This window comes from Amblyomma mixtum, chromosome 2 (genome assembly GCF_055824585.1).
Source record: "Amblyomma mixtum isolate Tamu chromosome 2, ASM5582458v1, whole genome shotgun sequence".
Lineage (NCBI taxonomy): Eukaryota > Metazoa > Arthropoda > Arachnida > Ixodida > Ixodidae > Amblyomma > Amblyomma mixtum.
Window position 1 is genome coordinate 32,677,584 of NC_143013.1, and position 18,267 is coordinate 32,695,850.

General features: G+C 46.9%; 1 protein-coding gene across 2 annotated transcripts; it reads right to left on the reverse strand.

Annotated features, from left to right (window-relative positions):
- Positions 1-967: 967 nt before the first annotated feature.
- Positions 968-18,211, reverse strand: PRL-1 (protein-tyrosine phosphatase 4A family member PRL-1). Of its 2 annotated transcripts, none has more exons than XM_089571079.1 (6): positions 18,052-18,211; positions 12,915-13,233; positions 7,265-7,357; positions 6,290-6,420; positions 5,060-5,134; positions 968-2,514 (listed from the first exon to the last, which is right to left on the reverse strand). In XM_089571079.1, the coding sequence occupies exons 2-6, from the start codon at positions 13,104-13,106 to the stop codon at positions 2,406-2,408; spliced, it is 600 nt and encodes a 199-aa protein (XP_089427205.1). In that variant the 5' UTR covers positions 13,107-13,233; positions 18,052-18,211; the 3' UTR covers positions 968-2,405. The 2 variants fall into 2 exon arrangements, with proteins under 2 accessions (XP_089427205.1, XP_089427206.1); XM_089571080.1 differs by lacking the exon at positions 18,052-18,211 and adding an exon at positions 17,643-17,884.
- Between the last annotated feature and the right edge of the window lie 56 nt (positions 18,212-18,267).

Here is an 18,267-nt window from a genome sequence, read left to right on the forward strand (position 1 = left end):
CAGAACGATCACGTGAGCCATAAAGACTTGCAAACTCTACAAACAATATTCCGCTTACAGGAAATGAAGGTTGCAGCAGAAGACGGCATTTTTTTTTTGCACGCACTTCCTCCGGCCTCTTTTCTTCAGCTGATGCGCTTCCCGGCTGGCACATTTTTTCGTGGCCTCGTGAAAAACGTGACGGGGGTTCGATTAAACTGAAATTGTCAACTCTATAGTTGGCTCGTAATTGGCTTGTAATGACGGTAATGCTACTCGTCAAAGGAATGCTACTTGTTCGTTCCCGAAGTGCGGCACCATACATTAAATACTCCAGACAAAGCAAATAAGTCCCCAGTATGACCTTCGGGTTCATGCGTCCTCTGGTTGCCCCCACTGGTCCTCACGTAGTCCAAATGGGATCCATTTGCCTGTCCATTGCACAAACACACACAAGATGTCAAATGAGTATCACGTTTGGGTTCATGTTCAGTACTACCTCAGCAATTGTATTTTTTTTTGCTTTTCATAGGAGTGCAGAGTTCTTTTTTTTAAATTTCGGTTTCTTTACATTTGAGTACACAAACCAGGGTAAGAGAGGAAAAAGGTGTAATACACACCTGACAGAAGCCTGTCCTCCCAAAACTACAAGACATCCTTGACATTACAAGGCTCTGCTGTGCTTACAAACAAGGAGTTTACAGGCCAGGGATAGAAATTTCATGTATAAAATTCCTCCAAGAGTGAACAGCATAACAAGCAGTTTACCCTAGTACACGCTAAGCAACACACTCACTGATGCTTTTGAAATTACCGCAGCGATATTTCACGGCGCACAGGTAGGCGCACAAGATGAAACATGTTCCAAAGCATGCTTCCGCATTCTTCAAATTACATGCCACAAGCTCACCTTAAGCCGGGCACCTAAACTGAGTCAAGTCATTAATGCAAATTATTGCTATGTAAAGGAAGTCATACCAACACACAGTTATCAGAAAAGATTTTTATAATCGCTGTTGAAACACCGTGAGTTAGTTTTTTTTTTCTTTTCACAAGGTCACAATCCAAATGGATATGTAAACAACATATTTTACATGACGTTTTGCTGCTACATCAACACATTCATGTCCCCATGGCAGGCAGGCCTCCCTACACGCACGACTAGCCAGCACACCTGAGTAGTCACGTCGGCACGAATTAAAAGGAGGAAGCATGTGAGACTTGCATTGAGCTAAATAAAGACGACGAAGTCATAGAAGATGACAAATTAACGATGAGGATCAATAGTGACGGCATACTGTGTCCGTGGGAGCTTCCGAGCAAGTTTCCTCGAGACAATAAATAATCGCATAGCATTAAAAATCGTTTTCATAAGGTGTGAACTTCACAAACAAGTTCAAAAGTGCCAATCGAAAAAAGGCAACACAGGTTTCTGGCTTCAAGCCAAGTTTTGACAAGTGCTCGGGCCAAATCCGGTACTTTTGCCCCCAATGACACTACTATGCCTGACTGATTCGTGCAAATCAGACTAAAAAAAGGAAACGACAGCTGGCTAACTACGTCTCCTTTGTTCCTTGGACTTGGGCTCATACAAAGTGGGATGAAGGAGTCTATATTGAATGTAACTCCTTGCCCATGTCTTCGCAACCAGCAAAAGAGAGCATACTGCAAAGAAACTTGCCTAAAACGAAACAAGAGGACTAGGAAGAGAGAAAGAAAAAAATAGGTACCTCAATGTCACCTCCAAACACAGCTCGTAAGAACTCCTCTCTAATACAAAAAAAAACTACGCAACGATGAGGAAAACTTGAACGAGGGTGCAGATAAATCCATGACAAGAGACGAAAACTGGTAAAAGCTCTGGGCATACTGGCTTTAAACTTTGACATGATTGAGGGGGGTCCTCTTCTGACGCATCGCAAATGACGGAAACAGCGAAGAGGTGCACCAACAAAAGACTCAAATCGGCCGCCGCTACTTTGCAAAACAATCCGAAAGCATGCCCCCCCTGCACGCTCATTTCCACGTCCGCAGACGTCCCCTGCTTCCCGTCACCAGGGCACTCAAAGATCGGCAAAAAAATCTGGCTGCCGCTGCCACTGCTGCTGCAGGATTAAAAATTGACCTTGCAGGACGGGGCAGAAAGAAAACGGGGCAGAGAGAAAGGGGGCAGGGCACCAGTCTTTGTACGAGTAATCCACCAAGACGTGCTCCAAGAAACTCTGGCTGAATGTGCAGCATGGGGCAACGTCGCCCGCTTCATGCCTCCCATTTCAGAGGGCTTTGAACACTAGGGTGTTGCCACATCGAAAGCCAAGTGCCCAGAATCGAAGAAATGCGGAACAAACTGCCAAGAGCGGCGGGAGAGGTCGGGCGGCCGCAGCAACGTAGAAAAACTGAATCGAGAGAGATAAACGGGGAAGCCTTCACTGCACGGTGCACTGCCGATGCCCATTACGCAACCGCAGCCGCGACTTGGGACGGTACTTCTCCAGGTAGGAGAGCTGCTTGGCATTGATAGCTCCCCGTCGCTTCCTGGAAGAGAGACAAGAGGGACAGGCAGTGAGGGTGGGCAAGAAGAGACTGCCCATCATCGTGTTAACTTTCCACCGGTACTCAGGCGGTGCCAGCATCGCACAGGCATTCTAAATGATCATCCAAAGCAATCACTGCTAAATGTGCTGTAGAAATGATATTGCAGCTCAACAACAATGAATTCATGCTGAGCAGCAGATGCAACTCCTTAAGGTCCAGAATGCGTTCAATGACAATGCCCAAGAGTGACCATTAACCCTTCGTAGCCATTAGGTCACAGCTGATATTACAGAATGACTGCTCTTGTCCAGGTGGCTTTTTGTCCAATCAGCTTCTAAATCTGCAGCTCTTTTTAATTTTTTCTTCTGATGAACACGTGATGGCATCTAGCGATGATCTTCTAACACTAACTTTTTAATGTTTCTTTTCCCGCAGCAGCTTGGGCGGACGCACAGCCTACCAGTAAACGTGACAAATCGCAGACAGCCACTTGCGAATGCTCACTGACAGAGAATACGATTAGACACAAAAAGAGTACGTGAAAATTCAAGTGCTAATCATGGTGGAGAGAAGGTGGTGCTGCACTGCAAGACGGGTGGCCATTACCCTGCCCTTAACTCTGAGAAAGCTTCGAGGACTTCTACGCAATCAATTTGGCACTGACGGCCTAGCAAATGCAGGTGCACTGCGGAAATAAGTTTTTCACACAGTGCTTACATAAAACTGTACAGTCCAACCTCGTTATAACGAAGTCGCATTTTGCGCGGAAATTCGTTCGTTATATCCGATATTCGTTATAAAAGCATGCACTCAAATTACGGCAGAAAAGGTCTGTTTATAAACCCAAGTAAAGGCACTTTAGGATGGACAGCACAGGGTTGAAAAAATGCACTATTTTTTAATTTAACGCGTGGTATAAGCATGTCAAACCTCACCTTGCATTTCATACTGGAAAGCAAGAGCGAACTCACAAGTCGGGATGCTGGCCAGGTGCAAAAACTAATTTATTTAAAAAACGATGTAATCTTCGTTTGGCGGCACTTCACACTATTTGACAGGTTAAATTTTTCGACGAAATCAACACAGAGCAGTGCTTTCCCGATGTCAGCTGATTTGGCCACAGGTAGGTTCCCGAGGTACCCCCTCAACTTCGCCATCTTCAAATGCATTGCTGTTTGTAGCATCATCTGTAGAAACCACCTGATCAACAATTTCTTGGTCGGTCAGTTCGGGCGCCACAGCCAAGTTGTCATCTGCACAGATGAATTCCTCGAACGTAACGTTCGGAACCGCCAGTTGACGCCATGTCGTCTCGCCGAAATTGTCCGCTTGCCTTCCAGTTGCATGCGGAAGCTTTCTGCCTACTTCTCGCAGTTCTCGGCGCCAACGGCTGCTTCTTCACCAGACAAGACGTGGCAAACAATCCGACGGCGGTCATTAAATCGCTGCAGCCAGCCACTGCTTGCATGAAAGTCATTGTGGCCTCAGGCGCAAGTCAGACTTCTCGCCTTCATTTGAAGGACGGCACCAGACAAAGGTTACGCGCTATAGCGTCCTTGAACCATGCAAACAAAGCATCTTCAACATCCTGGTGATGACAAAGCCTTACACCCTTGCTGTCATTCTTCACAACGCCTGCAGAGAGGACGTTTGCAACCTTCTGCCTTGCGCTCAAGATGGTTGATAAAGTGCTAGGCGCGACACCAAAGTCCGCGGCAATGACTTTTCTTTACGCCCGCTGTCGACCGCCCTGAAGATCTTTATCTTCGTTTCAAGCGAAACTGCTGCAAGTTACGACGCGTTCCGCGACGGCGTCCACGGAATGGACTACAGAGATCATAGAGATAGCGCGGAGATAGCGCGCGAGTCGGCAATCGTGCCGGCGGGGTGGCCGGGGAGCATGGGCTTTGGTTCGATCACGTGTCAGTCACATGCTACGCAGCCGTTGATGCTAGATTCATTCGCTCTCCCTAGATGGCGTGGCGTGCGGAAGCGCGGGTGATTCAAACACATCTTAGGTGCGGGCGATTCAAAAGATCAAAATTTAGCGTGTTTTGAAATTTTTTCCTCCTTGTTTGCGCATTTTGAGCGCTGTGAATACAAAAACTGCTTCGTTATAACCGATATAGTGTCGAATTTTTAATTTTTCGTTTCGTTATACAGGTAGAACTCCCATAGAAATAAAGCATGTCCAACCAAACTTTTCTTTCACTTCGTTATATCCGATAATTCGCTGTATCCGTGTTCGTTATAACGAGGTTCGACTGTATTACCATAAAGGTCAGTGCATTAATGGAAGCAATCCTAAGCAAAAATCCAGCGACATCCTTTTCTCCAAGACTTCGAAAACTAAAAGAGCTACCATTGTTTCGTGCGGTTTTCAACTACAAATTTTTTTACCGAGTATTCTCTTGGTGAAAGACAACAAACTAAAGGAAGTGACTGCTCATAAATTTAAGGTGACACACCTAAAATGCATGCTTTACCACTGCATCATACACATGAAACAACCAAAGAGTAAGAAATGAAAAAAAGTGGCACTCACTGCCTTATGAGTTCCACAGCATCCTCATAAGTCATACCTAATTCGATAAGTGCTAATGCAACCAATACAGGTGCCCTGAAAAACATACGAAACATCAGAGTGAGCCCACATGAGAGGCAAGAAGATGGAAAGTTCAAGGGCTTTGAGTACACTACGCCAAGAAACACCTACTCTGCTTCTGATCGTAAAAAAAAACCAGAAACACTGTTTGCACAACCCCAAAATGGACACTAAGAACCAAAAAGCAATTTGTGTTCTTAGCAAAAATTAACTGCTTGGCTCTTTCTGGTTATGATGATGTTTTCTTGGCAGCAAACACTTATTGATGAGACAGGTGGATTTAAAAATGAAACATTTTTTTCCCACCACTTGAACTCCGGACAACAAAACTGAAGAGGAAAAACTTAGTAATGGGTAATCTATCAGTAGAGGGCAACTTAAAGATGACTCCCTTTAAAACTGTACGCATCAATTCACAGGAAAAAATTCCTAACTGCTTTTTGTCCAAGCAGACAGCACTGGCTTATTCAATTCAAGGCAAAAAGAAATGTTTCGGACCTGTATCATGACTGACCATACTTTTTTCTCGCTCCATTCATTTTTCACTCCCTCCTGTCCCATCCCTCCGTGCGCATTTCAGCTATCCCGACTACAGTAAGATGGCTGCTGCAATTTTTTTCCCTGCATAACCTTCTGTCTTCCAAGAAGCCATAATTTTCTTTCCGTTCCTTCTAACCGCCACTCCACTCTAACCCCTTTTGCATAATTTCCCCCATCTGTTCACTTGTAGCTGGCATGCTTAAATATGTAGAATTCTGAGATTGTCTTCCTCGCTGCTGTCGTTTTGTCCTTTTCGTGTGCATGCTGCTCCCAGATACTACTGTCCGAATCAGTCGTCTCGTGGTACCGGCTCGGCAACTTAATTTTGTTATTTTTCTGCCCCCATTCTACGCTTTCTTTAAACCAGTGCAAGAATGTCCAGTGCTAGAATAAATCACTCCTGACGTGCGCCTGACTGCATGCGAACAGCCACAAAAATGAAAGGTGCATAGCTCTCCTCATTTCAATAGACCTGCCCAGCTGAGCTAAGGTGCAAGTCTTTTAAAGCCCGAGACAATTCCCTCTGGTGCACCAAATCAAAACGAGTCCCAAATCTTTCTTTTGGCTTGAGAAGCTCCACAGGTTTTCAAAGGGGTGACTGGAAGAAGCGCAAGCTTTCAGAACGCTCACCTGCCCAGGCCGGCGACGCAGTGTACAGCTATGCAGCAGTCCGGGTCCTCCTTGAAGCGTGTCCTGAGCAATTGGAACCACTCTTCCACGACGCGTGCTGGAGGCGGGGACCCGTCATCAAACTGCCAGTCCTGCAAGACAAGCATTCAGGGGCCCCACTGAGCACTTCCCTCACTGCATTCCTCAAATGGGTGCAAGTGCAAGCTGAGAGTACACCAGGAAATGCACAATGCACCAGTGCGCTCATGCTCTGCTCAGTGCTTTTACTTGAAAGCAACAACCAGGAGCAGGCAGTTAACAATTTTCGCTACGTGCAGCAGTCGCGTGTGTACATACTTGTTACAAGTTATATTTCTAAACGTGGTTGCAATGATGCTAAAGACGATGAACAGAGAAGAGGTGAGACACCACAATGCTGACTTTGTCCAACAAACTCGCCCAGCTTTCAATCCCCCAGAGATTTATTTCTGCTGCCCCTAAAATGTTGAAAAAAAAATTCTTAGTGTGTTGAGCAAGGAAGAGCGGATGACTGACCACAACCCAATAAACAATACAAACATCATATGTCAAGATAAGAAAAAAGGATAATACTAACCCTAGGAAATACAGGCAGTAAACTGAAACAGACATGGCAGAAACACACACCATGCTTTCCCAAGAGAGAAGCCAAGCAGAGGACAAGAATCCCCTACCCACCAAGCATCAAATGCCTGTGACTAATCATTCATATATCAATCATCAAATGCCTGCGACTAATCACTGGTGCAGCAACATTTTTCCTTTACACAGCACTTTAATGGTGGTTTCCAGTGGTCCTTCTAGTACTTTTAGCGTTCACTTAGAGAAAAAAATTTTCCATTCCCTTCAAAGTTAAGCCTGCAATGTCTCATTGCTCTCAACACAATGTCAATTTGCACTAAATTAAATCAACAAAACTGCCCCTAAAGTGAAACTGAGAAGACATCGCCTACTTACCCACACATTAATGCCTTCCTTCTCAAGCAAGTCCTTCTGATAGGTAGCTTCACATACCCTGACAACATCCTTGACATTCCTTTTCTTAAATTCCTGGAATTAAAGGAACACGCACATGAGAATAAGCAAAATGAACTGCGTGTACATGCATGCACAAATGCAATCCCCTGAGAATTACTGAAAGAACTCAATGAAAAATCCTTGAAGATCCCTTAACGAATCGTGTGCTTTTTTCCCCCTCTCTTTCTGTAATAAAATCACTTCCTGGTAAAACTAATGGCAGCACAGAGCTGGCAATGAAACGAGCTTCATAAAAAAATCTTTACAAATGCATGGCTTGCTTGGCACAGCACTGGCAGCGGAATCACGAAGACAGCGCAACATTCGCCATGAGTGCAGGGAGTCTCAAGGTGCAAATCACAATAGACATTCCACAACACAACTCGTGCAGAAACTGCTAAGGCTTGCTTCCAGTAGTTGCACATATTCAGGCAACAGAAGCAACATGTGAAGGCCAGCACAACGCCCGCTAATAAGCGGCCAAGGTCGCACCTTTCACTTCACAGCAGTTTCTTGTGAAGACACATGAAACAGCTGCTTCATACAGCAGCAATGAATGCTGCACTCACAACACAGACCATGCAGTTTCATTTGACAGCCAAAGAATCTGTTTGCTCTGCACGTCTTTTCCTCGCTGCTTATATACCAAACGAAACAGGCCAACACAAGCTCTTGGCGGTGCTGGGATATATATGGATTATTGATGAGAAAACTCAATCCATAAAATCTGGGGCAGTGGTTTGTCGTTCTGTCAATCCCCATGCCCCACAGTCATTTCGAGATGGTGACAGAGCCAGTGGGCTTTCCGAGGTTCCCAGGACATATAGCTGCAGTGAACATCCACCAGAGGTTCAGTAATTTCTGCACTTGAATTATTTAGGCACTGAAACCATAGCTTTGAAAACAGTGTTTGGAGCTATCCAGCCAAAAAAAAAAAAAAATTGAGCCTGTACTAACGCTGTATTTGAAAAATTATTTCTAACAGATGATGAAAGCAATCTGATTTATAGAGACCCGGTTCTATGTTACCGTGAACAAACGACAACAGTGTCGGGGAGGTTTCATGAATTTACAGAGAAGTTGTCCGTTGTTGGCTTCCTACAAATTGCTGACACTAGACAGCAGCGAAAGTACCATGTTCACATTAGAACGGTACAGACATATATGTACGAATGCTGCATTCACTAGTGTGTCTTCCTAATGTGAATGTGGTTCCTGCACTGCAGTTATGTGTCAAATATCAAACCAACTCGCCAACTCAAACCAACTCAATCTGATTTATAGAGACCCGGTTCTATGTTACCGTGAACAAACGACAACAGTGTCGGGGAGGTTTCATGAATTTACAGAGAAGTTGTCCGTTGTTGGCTTCCTACAAATTGCTGACACTAGACAGCAGCGCAAGTACCATGTTCACATTAGAACGGTACAGACATATATGTACGAATGCTGCATTCACTAGTGTGTCTTCCTAATGTGAATGTGGTTCCTGCACTGCAGTTATGTGTCAAATATCAAACCAACTCGCCCAAAACCTCATTTTCCTTAATAGAACCACTATGCCATAACTTAAATTCAGTGTAGTCCCTGAACAATTAATAGAAGGTAGGTTTGCGTAGTCTCTCCAATGTGTGGGGACGCCCTCGTCCCCTGCGTTCGCTTTCCCTCAACGCACCCCACTGTTGTTAGCTGCCCCCCCGAAAAGCACTCCTCTCGGTTCGGTTACTGTAACTAACAAGGGAGGGCGCTCGCGTCGCAGCGACACCAGCGCCACGGATGGCGTTTTGCTGCGCGCTCGCGGGGAGCGACGGGGTCTCTTCTCCCTCGGCAACGGGAAGCGAACGGACGTTTCGCTCGCAGCTTCGCTCTTCGTCGACGGGCGCCCCTCGGCCGGAACTTACTCCCGCCGAGCCCGTTCCGCTCGACCTCGGAGTTTATCCCTTTGCCCTACCGTGGGCGGACGTTCGCTCGTAGCCGTGCTGGTGAGTCGGACATCCTAGATTCCTCAGTGTATTTTGTTGCTAGCTGGCGTTATTGTTGCTATAGCAATAAATGCCTTGTTTGTGTCAGCCAGTGTGTCGTTCCTTTGTTCCCGCAGAGCAGGGCCCGCCGTGGTCGGCGTGCGCTCAGTAGCGTACGCGACCACGGGGTGGGGTCAGCGCGGTTTTGAACTGAGTCAGCCGTGCTTAAGCGGGGAATACGTGTTTATCTCCCCCATTTTAACCCCACATCTGGCGCCCAACGTGGGGCCTGCTCTTGGAACATTGGACGACAGTCTGTTCGGTTCGAGGAACGCTCTTTGTCCGGACTTGACAAGTGCTAGGCCTAGAGTGAATTTTGATCGCTAGGACCTGCGGCATGCTTTCTTGAGTGCGAGGTGTATTGCGCTGCAGCATGTTTGAACTTTTCGACATGCTCAGCATGTTTTTTTTTGTGAAGTTTTCTTCCTGGAGTTTCTTCAAGAACCACTTGGTCCGCATCGAGGGAGCGCGAGGCCTAGCGCCCGCGGAGTTGCCGAGCCCGAAGCGAGTGAGTACGGAAGCCGCGTGGGTGGTCCGAGTTTTCTGTATATATTTTCTCGCTGTCTCTTTTTCGACTCTGGGAGTCGCGGCTCTGGGAGCCGGGTGGCCTGGGGCCACGGGTGCCATAACGAGCTCGCTGGTATTGCAGCTCGGCACCGGGCGTTCCGACACCGTCCGATACGGTGGGCGCCGATCGCTCAAGCTGCTTTGTGCAGTGAGCGGGGAGGACCACCCCACAACGCTGATGTCTCCTCGCGGCTGCGCGCACGAAACCCGTTTCGGGTCTTTCTTTTGTTGGGGGTCGTCGACCTTCACAGTGGTAGTGAGGCCTAAGGCTATTCATAGCTGCCTGCACCTTGTCACGTGGTATTGAGAGGGGGCGCACTTTGCTGGCCCACCCGTTTTTTTTTTTAACCTCGCATGAACCGAGCATTCTCGTTCAACTCAAGAAAGGGCTTTGTTCACTCGAACTTTGCATTGCACAGCCGCCCGACACGTTTTGCTAGCGAGTTGAGCATTGAGCCACGTGGCCCTTGTGTACGCCGTTTCCCCTCCCATGACCTACGTTAAAGGCATGCGGAGTGTGTTTTGGCAATCTTTCAGATCCAGCGGAGCCACTGCGGCTTGCTGTCCTGTGCACATCGTCTCGCTGCCGCCTGCTGCGACGGAGCGGCCTGTATCCTGTTCGCCGCATCCATCCGGGGCAGGGGGCAGCTGTGGCGAGACCAGACAGCAGCCACCTCTGGCTGCTGTTGCCCTGGCGACTACTGCGGAATCTTGGCCTGCAGTGGTCAACCGGCCCTCCTCTTCGCGGGCCTGCGGGCACTTAGCCCGCGGGCCATGCGAGTCGTCCCAGCGGAGACCTTCACGCCGCCTTCGGAATACCGCGGAAGACTGCGTGCACCCTGTCGGCGTGACCTCCGCTGCACGACCTGCCTCAAGTGCATGAAGACCAGGAGACTCCTCCATAGCATGTAACTTGCAGGCGCGTGGGTCTATTTAAGGTTGGGGGGATGTGGGGACGCCCTCGTCCCCTGCGTTCGCTTTCCCTCAACGCACCCCACTGTTGTTAGCTGCCCCCCCGAAAAGCACTCCTCTCGGTTCGGTTACTGTAACTAACAAGGGAGGGCGCTCGCGTCGCAGCGACACCAGCGCCACGGATGGCGTTTTGCTGCGCGCTCGCGGGGAGCGACGGGGTCTCTTCTCCCTCGGCAACGGGAAGCGAACGGACGTTTCGCTCGCAGCTTCGCTCTTCGTCGACGGGCGCCCCTCGGCCGGAACTTACTCCCGCCGAGCCCGTTCCGCTCGACCTCGGAGTTTATCCCTTTGCCCTACCGTGGGCGGACGTTCGCTCGTAGCCGTGCTGGTGAGTCGGACATCCTAGATTCCTCAGTGTATTTTGTTGCTAGCTGGCGTTATTGTTGCTATAGCAATAAATGCCTTGTTTGTGTCAGCCAGTGTGTCGTTCCTTTGTTCCCGCAGAGCAGGGCCCGCCGTGGTCGGCGTGCGCTCAGTAGCGTACGCGACCACGGGGTGGGGTCAGCGCGGTTTTGAACTGAGTCAGCCGTGCTTAAGCGGGGAATACGTGTTTATCTCCCCCATTTTAACCCCACAAATGAAAACGGGTTGCGTCTGCCAACCGGATCAAAGCACATCAAGGACGATGGCCAAGAAGGCAAGGGAGTCAGACAAATAAGAGATTAAATGTTATTTCTTATATTATTTGCATTAAAAGAAAAAAAACCCATATGATTATTTCTTGGAATCTTGCAGTACCAGTGCATACCTTGTTATATGGGTGCACACAGTGCACTGTAAACATCCCACATTTCAGAGTGTGAATTCCTTCATTTAAAAAGTAGTACAAAATTTTCGAATAAGCTTCATGCTCCTCTATCAACCAGCTAAAACACCACTTTCACCCAGCAGGTGCTAAGACCACCTGTGCAAAGGGAACAAGTCAGTAATGAACTGACCGGAAGCGTATTTCAATACAGTCGAGCCACGATGTATCGAACCCGGATAATTCGAATTACTGGCTATATCGAACACACAAATCATCCCCTTCAAAATGCGAAATAAAGGAATGAAAAAATCAAAACTGTTAGTTTAGTTTATGGGGTTTAACGTTCCAAAGTGACTCAGGCTATGAGAGATGCCGTAGTGAATGTAAAGGTATAGGAAAGTCGCGCAGCATATCAAGCTTCAATTTCGGCGGTCATTCGATATATCGAACTGCGCACCACGCTCCTACAAGTGACACTGCTCCCTATGGCGCCGCATTTCAATCACTTGTGTGCTGAGACGGGTTGACTGGGCGGCCTGGGGCACCCGCCGGCAGTGCTGTGAAACCGCGTGACGAGGTGAACGTGGGGTGCTAGAGGATGGCATTCGGCCTCTTGAACTCAAATTTCCATGCCACATCGATGTCATGCGGTGAAGGCAACAAAACTAACTGAAGCATTGCAGCGGCCCTCGCCTGGAGTGCTAAGCTCGCTCCGCTTCCGTAGTGGTTGCCGAAGCCAGCTGTACCTCAAGATTAATGATCAATTATTCTATTTAAAGCGTACTGGCAGCCGGATAAGACCTGTTATGACAGGCACTATCTATTTCTAAAGTACCGTTCACTGCTGCTTCAATGCTCAGCAAGTTAGGCACAGCAAGTTGGCAACACCCAGTGATCGGTGCACCGCCAGAATGCCGGCCGGCGGCGTGTCACGGCAAGAACGGAGTCACTGGCATGGGTGCAATATATTCTTTCTTCCAGGTCACGGATAAGCCTATCTACTGTTAGTTTTTTACATATCGAATTATCTATATATCGAACTATTTCACAGTCCTCTCCGAGTCAGATATACCCGAGTTCGACTAGTATTTTTACAGCACACACATGAAGCAAAAGCCTGTCTCTTCTAAACTCACTAATCTATAGAGTCAAGGTAAAAACACTTGAAATGAGAAATGCCAACAACAAGCAGACTTAAACAATCATGCATCTTCTGTGGACCCCTCAGTCTTCACCATGTGCCCAAAAAGACTTTTCCATCAAACACGAGTGAGCCCCGTACCTCCAGAAAGGCCGGCACGGTGGCGTCGGTGGGGCGGTCCGTGATGAGAAAGCGCATGTTCTTGAAGCCAATCTCAGAAGGGCCCGGCCGCATGGCTGCCGCCTTGTTCCTCATGGCTGGCGCGGACATGGCACAGCGGCGCAGCACTGCACAGTCAGCCAGACCGCTTACCCCATAGGACACACAGCACATAGGCAGAGAGAGCCAGCCAGTCCGCTTATTTGTGCTGGGCCAGGCAGTACTCGCCGCTCGAGCCAAGCACTACCTCCATCCAAGCACGGCTGCCGCTGCTGCTGCTGCCCTGTACGCCTGCTGTCGCCTGCAATGACAAAGACCAGCCACCGTTCATCACGCGTCCCTCCCCCTCTTCACTCGGGGGGACAAGGCTCAACATTGGTGTGCGTGCATATGTGTGCGCCCTCTCTCTGTAATGATACTTAGGATAATAGTAAACATAAACTGCCAACTGCAATTAGCCCATACCCGCTAAATAATTCATAACCGAATTTCTGCTCTCATGCTGTTTCAGTTTTAGGTCACAAAAACTGGGCGGTGGCTATGACATCACAGCTGAGTTCAAGTCGCACGAGGCACACTAAAACTGCAACACTGACTCTTCTGGCAGCAAGTTGGCATGATAGCTGTATTGAATAAAACAATGAAGCAGCTACTCTACCACGCTTTTTTTTGTGCCTCACATGACCTGAGCTCAACTATGACACCATTCAGCTATTGAAACCGAAACAAGAGAGAAGAAATTCAACTGAAAATTATATACTGCGTGAAAGCGAATTCCACATGGAAATCCGCGCGCACTGAAGTTTTATGCACCATCCCAGATAAAACATGAAAAACACGCAACCAAAACCCAAAAGGTTCGTATGAATGCTCTACAGAGCATGCACTCATGGCAGGCCATCAGACTGATTGGCATGAGGCAAAAATCATAACAGAAAGACAATCACGGCTGCATCTGGAGTTACCACCACGGCTCATACACTGAATCGTAAGAACGCCTATCTGAACCCGATATATGCACAGTACACTTTTTGCACTGATTACTCAAAGCAGTATATAGAACAAGCCAATTTGATGAGCGCTTCGTTATAAGCATGGCCTCAGTGCTGGGAGCCAAAACATCATTCTTCTCAGATGGCAGGCATCCACTTTTCTTCTTAAATCAAAATTTGGCATCCATACCCTCACAATGGTTTGTTCTCACCACCAACATTATTGCAGAATACCACTCCTTGTAGTCTGACAAGGTTTATACCTCCTGGCTTCCTGCAGAAATTTGGAAAGCAACTCAAATTCAGGTGAACACTAATATAACGTGGGGACCGGAAAAAACAAAAATAAAGGAGCCGGCCCATGCCACTGAGTATACTGGACTTTCAGCTGTACACGGTAATGAGTATTCATCAGGGAAGCATTGTTGCCTGTGCAGCTAGTGCATTCTCTGAGTGATACAAGATGTGTGGATAAGCGTATGCATGCTTTACGCAGTGCAGTACACAGAGCCTTGGGCTCTGGCAGAAGTAAAACACAGAACAACCAGAGTCCTACTCCTCTGAGTCTGCAGCTGGAAATACGAATACAGATCCACTTGTAGAGAGGATGTCAAACAGCAGGCTGTCATGGAGAAAGCTGCTGCGAGATGTTTAACCTAACCGTACATCCTGACACAGATGCCAGCTGTAACGAGTGTATCCACGAGGACTCAAGATCTCCATAGATCACTCCATCTTTAAAGAGCAACTCTAGATAGAGGTTTTCAAACATTGAGTTTATGATCACGTTATATATTGTACAGCTGCCCAGACAAAATATATGCATTTTTTTCAAACTGAGTGAAACTACTGCAACACAGCAAGAAATGGAAAACCTAAATGAAAACCGAGCTATGTCGCTGAAGGCAGTGAATGCTCTGCACAACATAACAGAGGCAGTACAAACACTGTCGGCAAAATTCTGAAGTGTGCACTCTATGGCAGAACCAGCAGTTGCAAGTTATAACCTATTTGATGAAACCACTCAAGTGATCCAAGACAAGCCTGGGAATTGTTTTTTTTTTCGTTCAGCGAGTGGAGGATTAATTGATGGCCAGAAGACATTTGTAGAAACTACCACCCGTAGAAACTACCACCAACTCAAGTCACGACATGGGCAACACTATAACTGATACACGTATGCTGCTGTGTTGTTCACCATAAATGATCAGGACAAACAGAAGAACCTGGGGTGAAAGTTTTGTTAAGATACACGGTTCTCCACAAAGCCCTAGAATGGCCCTTGAACTCTCGAGCTGTTAGAGAGCTACAAGTTTGCTGATATCAAGTAAAACTAATGCCAACATCAAGAGCACTACTCCCTAGTTCAGAAAACAAGCTCTATTTGCATGTCAATCAGCAGCCAATACACGAAATTCAACTAAGAGCACTTTAAAGCAAGAAGATTTTGCCTGCTCCATCTTTAAAAACTTTTTTTTTTCATGATAGTCCTGCCTGCCACACACAGCCTAACACAGAAAAATAGACTAACTACACTACCCACACCCAAACCATCTTTCACTTTCAGAAGCCACTCTTTTTTTTTTTAGAAGCCATTTTGAAGCAGTTCTTAAGCAGTTCTGGGAGGCAGAAAACAATCATGAACAGCTTGGCAGCAGACATATTTCCTTCCTTAACAAAAGTTAGAAGCAAAAGATCAACATTTCTGAACTACGCACAAATGATCCGCCATATGGAATGTGGATTTCTTCCTACCCCTAGAGCACAAGCTTGTCAAATTTATTGAACCAAAGACAAGTGAAGCCATTGCGCAACCTAAACAGGTACATTAATATAAAATTGGTAGTTATCAAACTCTGTTCGACAAAAATTAAATATACTGGGTCTCACTGAAAGCTGGTCTTGCCATGCTCAAGCTCTGCAAGGAACTAATGACAAATAGGAAAAGTTAAAAGACCAGTACAGCACACCTCTGTCGAATGTTTTCTTTTGAAGCTATTATACTGTTACGTATTACTGTTAAATAAAATAAATTAACATATAGCGCTGCCACGGGGCCTACAAGTTTTGCATTTATACACTCAGTACGACACAATGACCTCACAAAATGAAAACAAGCACAGCTCCAGCACGAGGGGAGTGACCGAGCATAACTTAGCTAGCCCAGCTGCCACAAATGACAAGCAAAGTTCAGCAGCTGCTATCAAGTATGAAGATGAACTACAATGTGAGAACAAAACTACCCCTTCCCTGTTCCATTTTATAGGAACAAGTTTAACAACTAGCAGGTGGTTTGGTGCATAGCATTGCCACATCCAGCATCCATCTTTCCATTAAGCACGGAACCAGAAAGAGTAGCACCAGTACACTTGGACAGAATAACAGAATTCAATGAAGACTGGCTTCACCCGCTGACCATAACCCGACCCCGCCAACATATGGCATAAATGCAAGACGTCAAAAGAGATTGGGCTTTAACAGAATTCAATGAAGACTGGCTTCATCAGCTGACCGTAACCCGACCCCACCAACATATGGCATAAATTCAAGACGTCAAAAGAGATTGGGCTTGTAATGACATTGCTGAGAAAAGAATGTACAACTAACACTGAACTGCAAAACCAATAGCAATGTGACAGAGGAACACATATCTAGCCTTAAATTCTTTTTTGATAAAGGCAAACCCAAAGTAATATCATAAAACTGCCTACCATATTTTACATGACCATATTGACAATATAAACGTTTACACGAATTTAAGCTAGTTACGAGTACTAAAATACTAAGCACACATGCATACAGGAGTGTTGAGCCCATTTCATGATAAGGTGTGCTCGCAAGATCGACAACTGCTTATGCACACAAGTAAAAATGTTGACTCCCCATTTAAATTGCCTCTCTGTTGGCTGGCAATGCAGTTAGGTCTTCACCAGACATTGTGAGGGAGGCTACCAGAAAATCCTTTATTTTAGATCTTATGCTACACACGGTACATATTTCACTGCTTGTTGGTTTTCATGCCAATACGGTAAATCTGCCAATGGCGCACGTAGACGACGCTGGCGTCAACGTGACTGATCTATCCTGACAAATGGGAGAAGACTGTAGAGCACATTACCCTTCAATACTACTACTAATTTAATGAAACGTTTTCGATGCACGGGTAAAGATTCCGACTCTGAGAAAAGTTTCAACAGGCCTGCATTTGCTTTTGATTATCGCAAGTATAAATAGATGACCACTGAGGGGTGTCCTCTACCGAAGTGACCTATATAAAAACATATATGACGACGACGCGGGAGGTTAAGTACACTTGAAATGACGACAAAGAAATGAAACCCAACACAGGAGGAGATCAGGGAACCAACAAAGGGCTCTTTGTGAGGAGTGGGGTTCGTGACTGATAAACCCGGAGGCTTTAGATTCCAGACAAACCAGGACAGATCGTAGGACGAGGCGCCGGCTAAAGTGTTGAGCGATTCAACACACGGTTACGACCACTGCTTTCATTAGATGGCAACCAAAACGTGAAGTCTAAACCCTCTTGTATCAATGCGCAGCGATCCCTTGTTTGCTGCAAGACAAGACAGCAACGGAACATTCCTGCCCGTGCGAAGCAACTTGAACCCAATAGCAGCAAACGTCCGCACGGTAGCACAGGCTAAAGCTACTGCGAAAATGCGGGGCGGGGAGAGGGTCTAGCTGAAAATGCGTATACCTGCAACGTAAGTTAGACTGTTGTTGAGCCAACATCACGACGGTGTCCTGTGGCGCTGTCAAAAGGCGAATCCACCAACTGGTCGCCGCGGCACGACAAATGTAACCAAATGCCTGAGCTACAGGTCGCTGCGCACTCGGCCGCACATTCAGGACTCGTAAACAGGCCGATACGCACATAGGCCTGGCGGCTTCTTAAAGTCATGCGCATCAAATCACACAATCGTCAACCGTTTGTCGGCAAGTGCCAAAAATACATTATTTCAGGCGCATCGTCCACTAGGCCTAGCTCTCAATGACGAAACGGTGACGCACAGCCTGGACGCACATTATTTGCCAATATGTGATCTCGGTTCAGTGCCCATGTGCAAGCTGCACAAACTTCAAGTGATTCAACAAGTTATACTTACTGCTGCGTCGCTTTTCATTGAAGCCAGAATGTGTCTGATATTTCCAGCACACGCTACACATCAAAATATCAAGACGATGCACATGGTTGCTGCTCGCTGTTGTCACTCAGCTAAATGGTGACTCGAAGGGCGTGTTCAAAGTTCTCGCTCTACTGTCTCATCAGCGCAAGCATAACATCATCTTATCGGCATGAAACACCTAACTGGAAACACGTC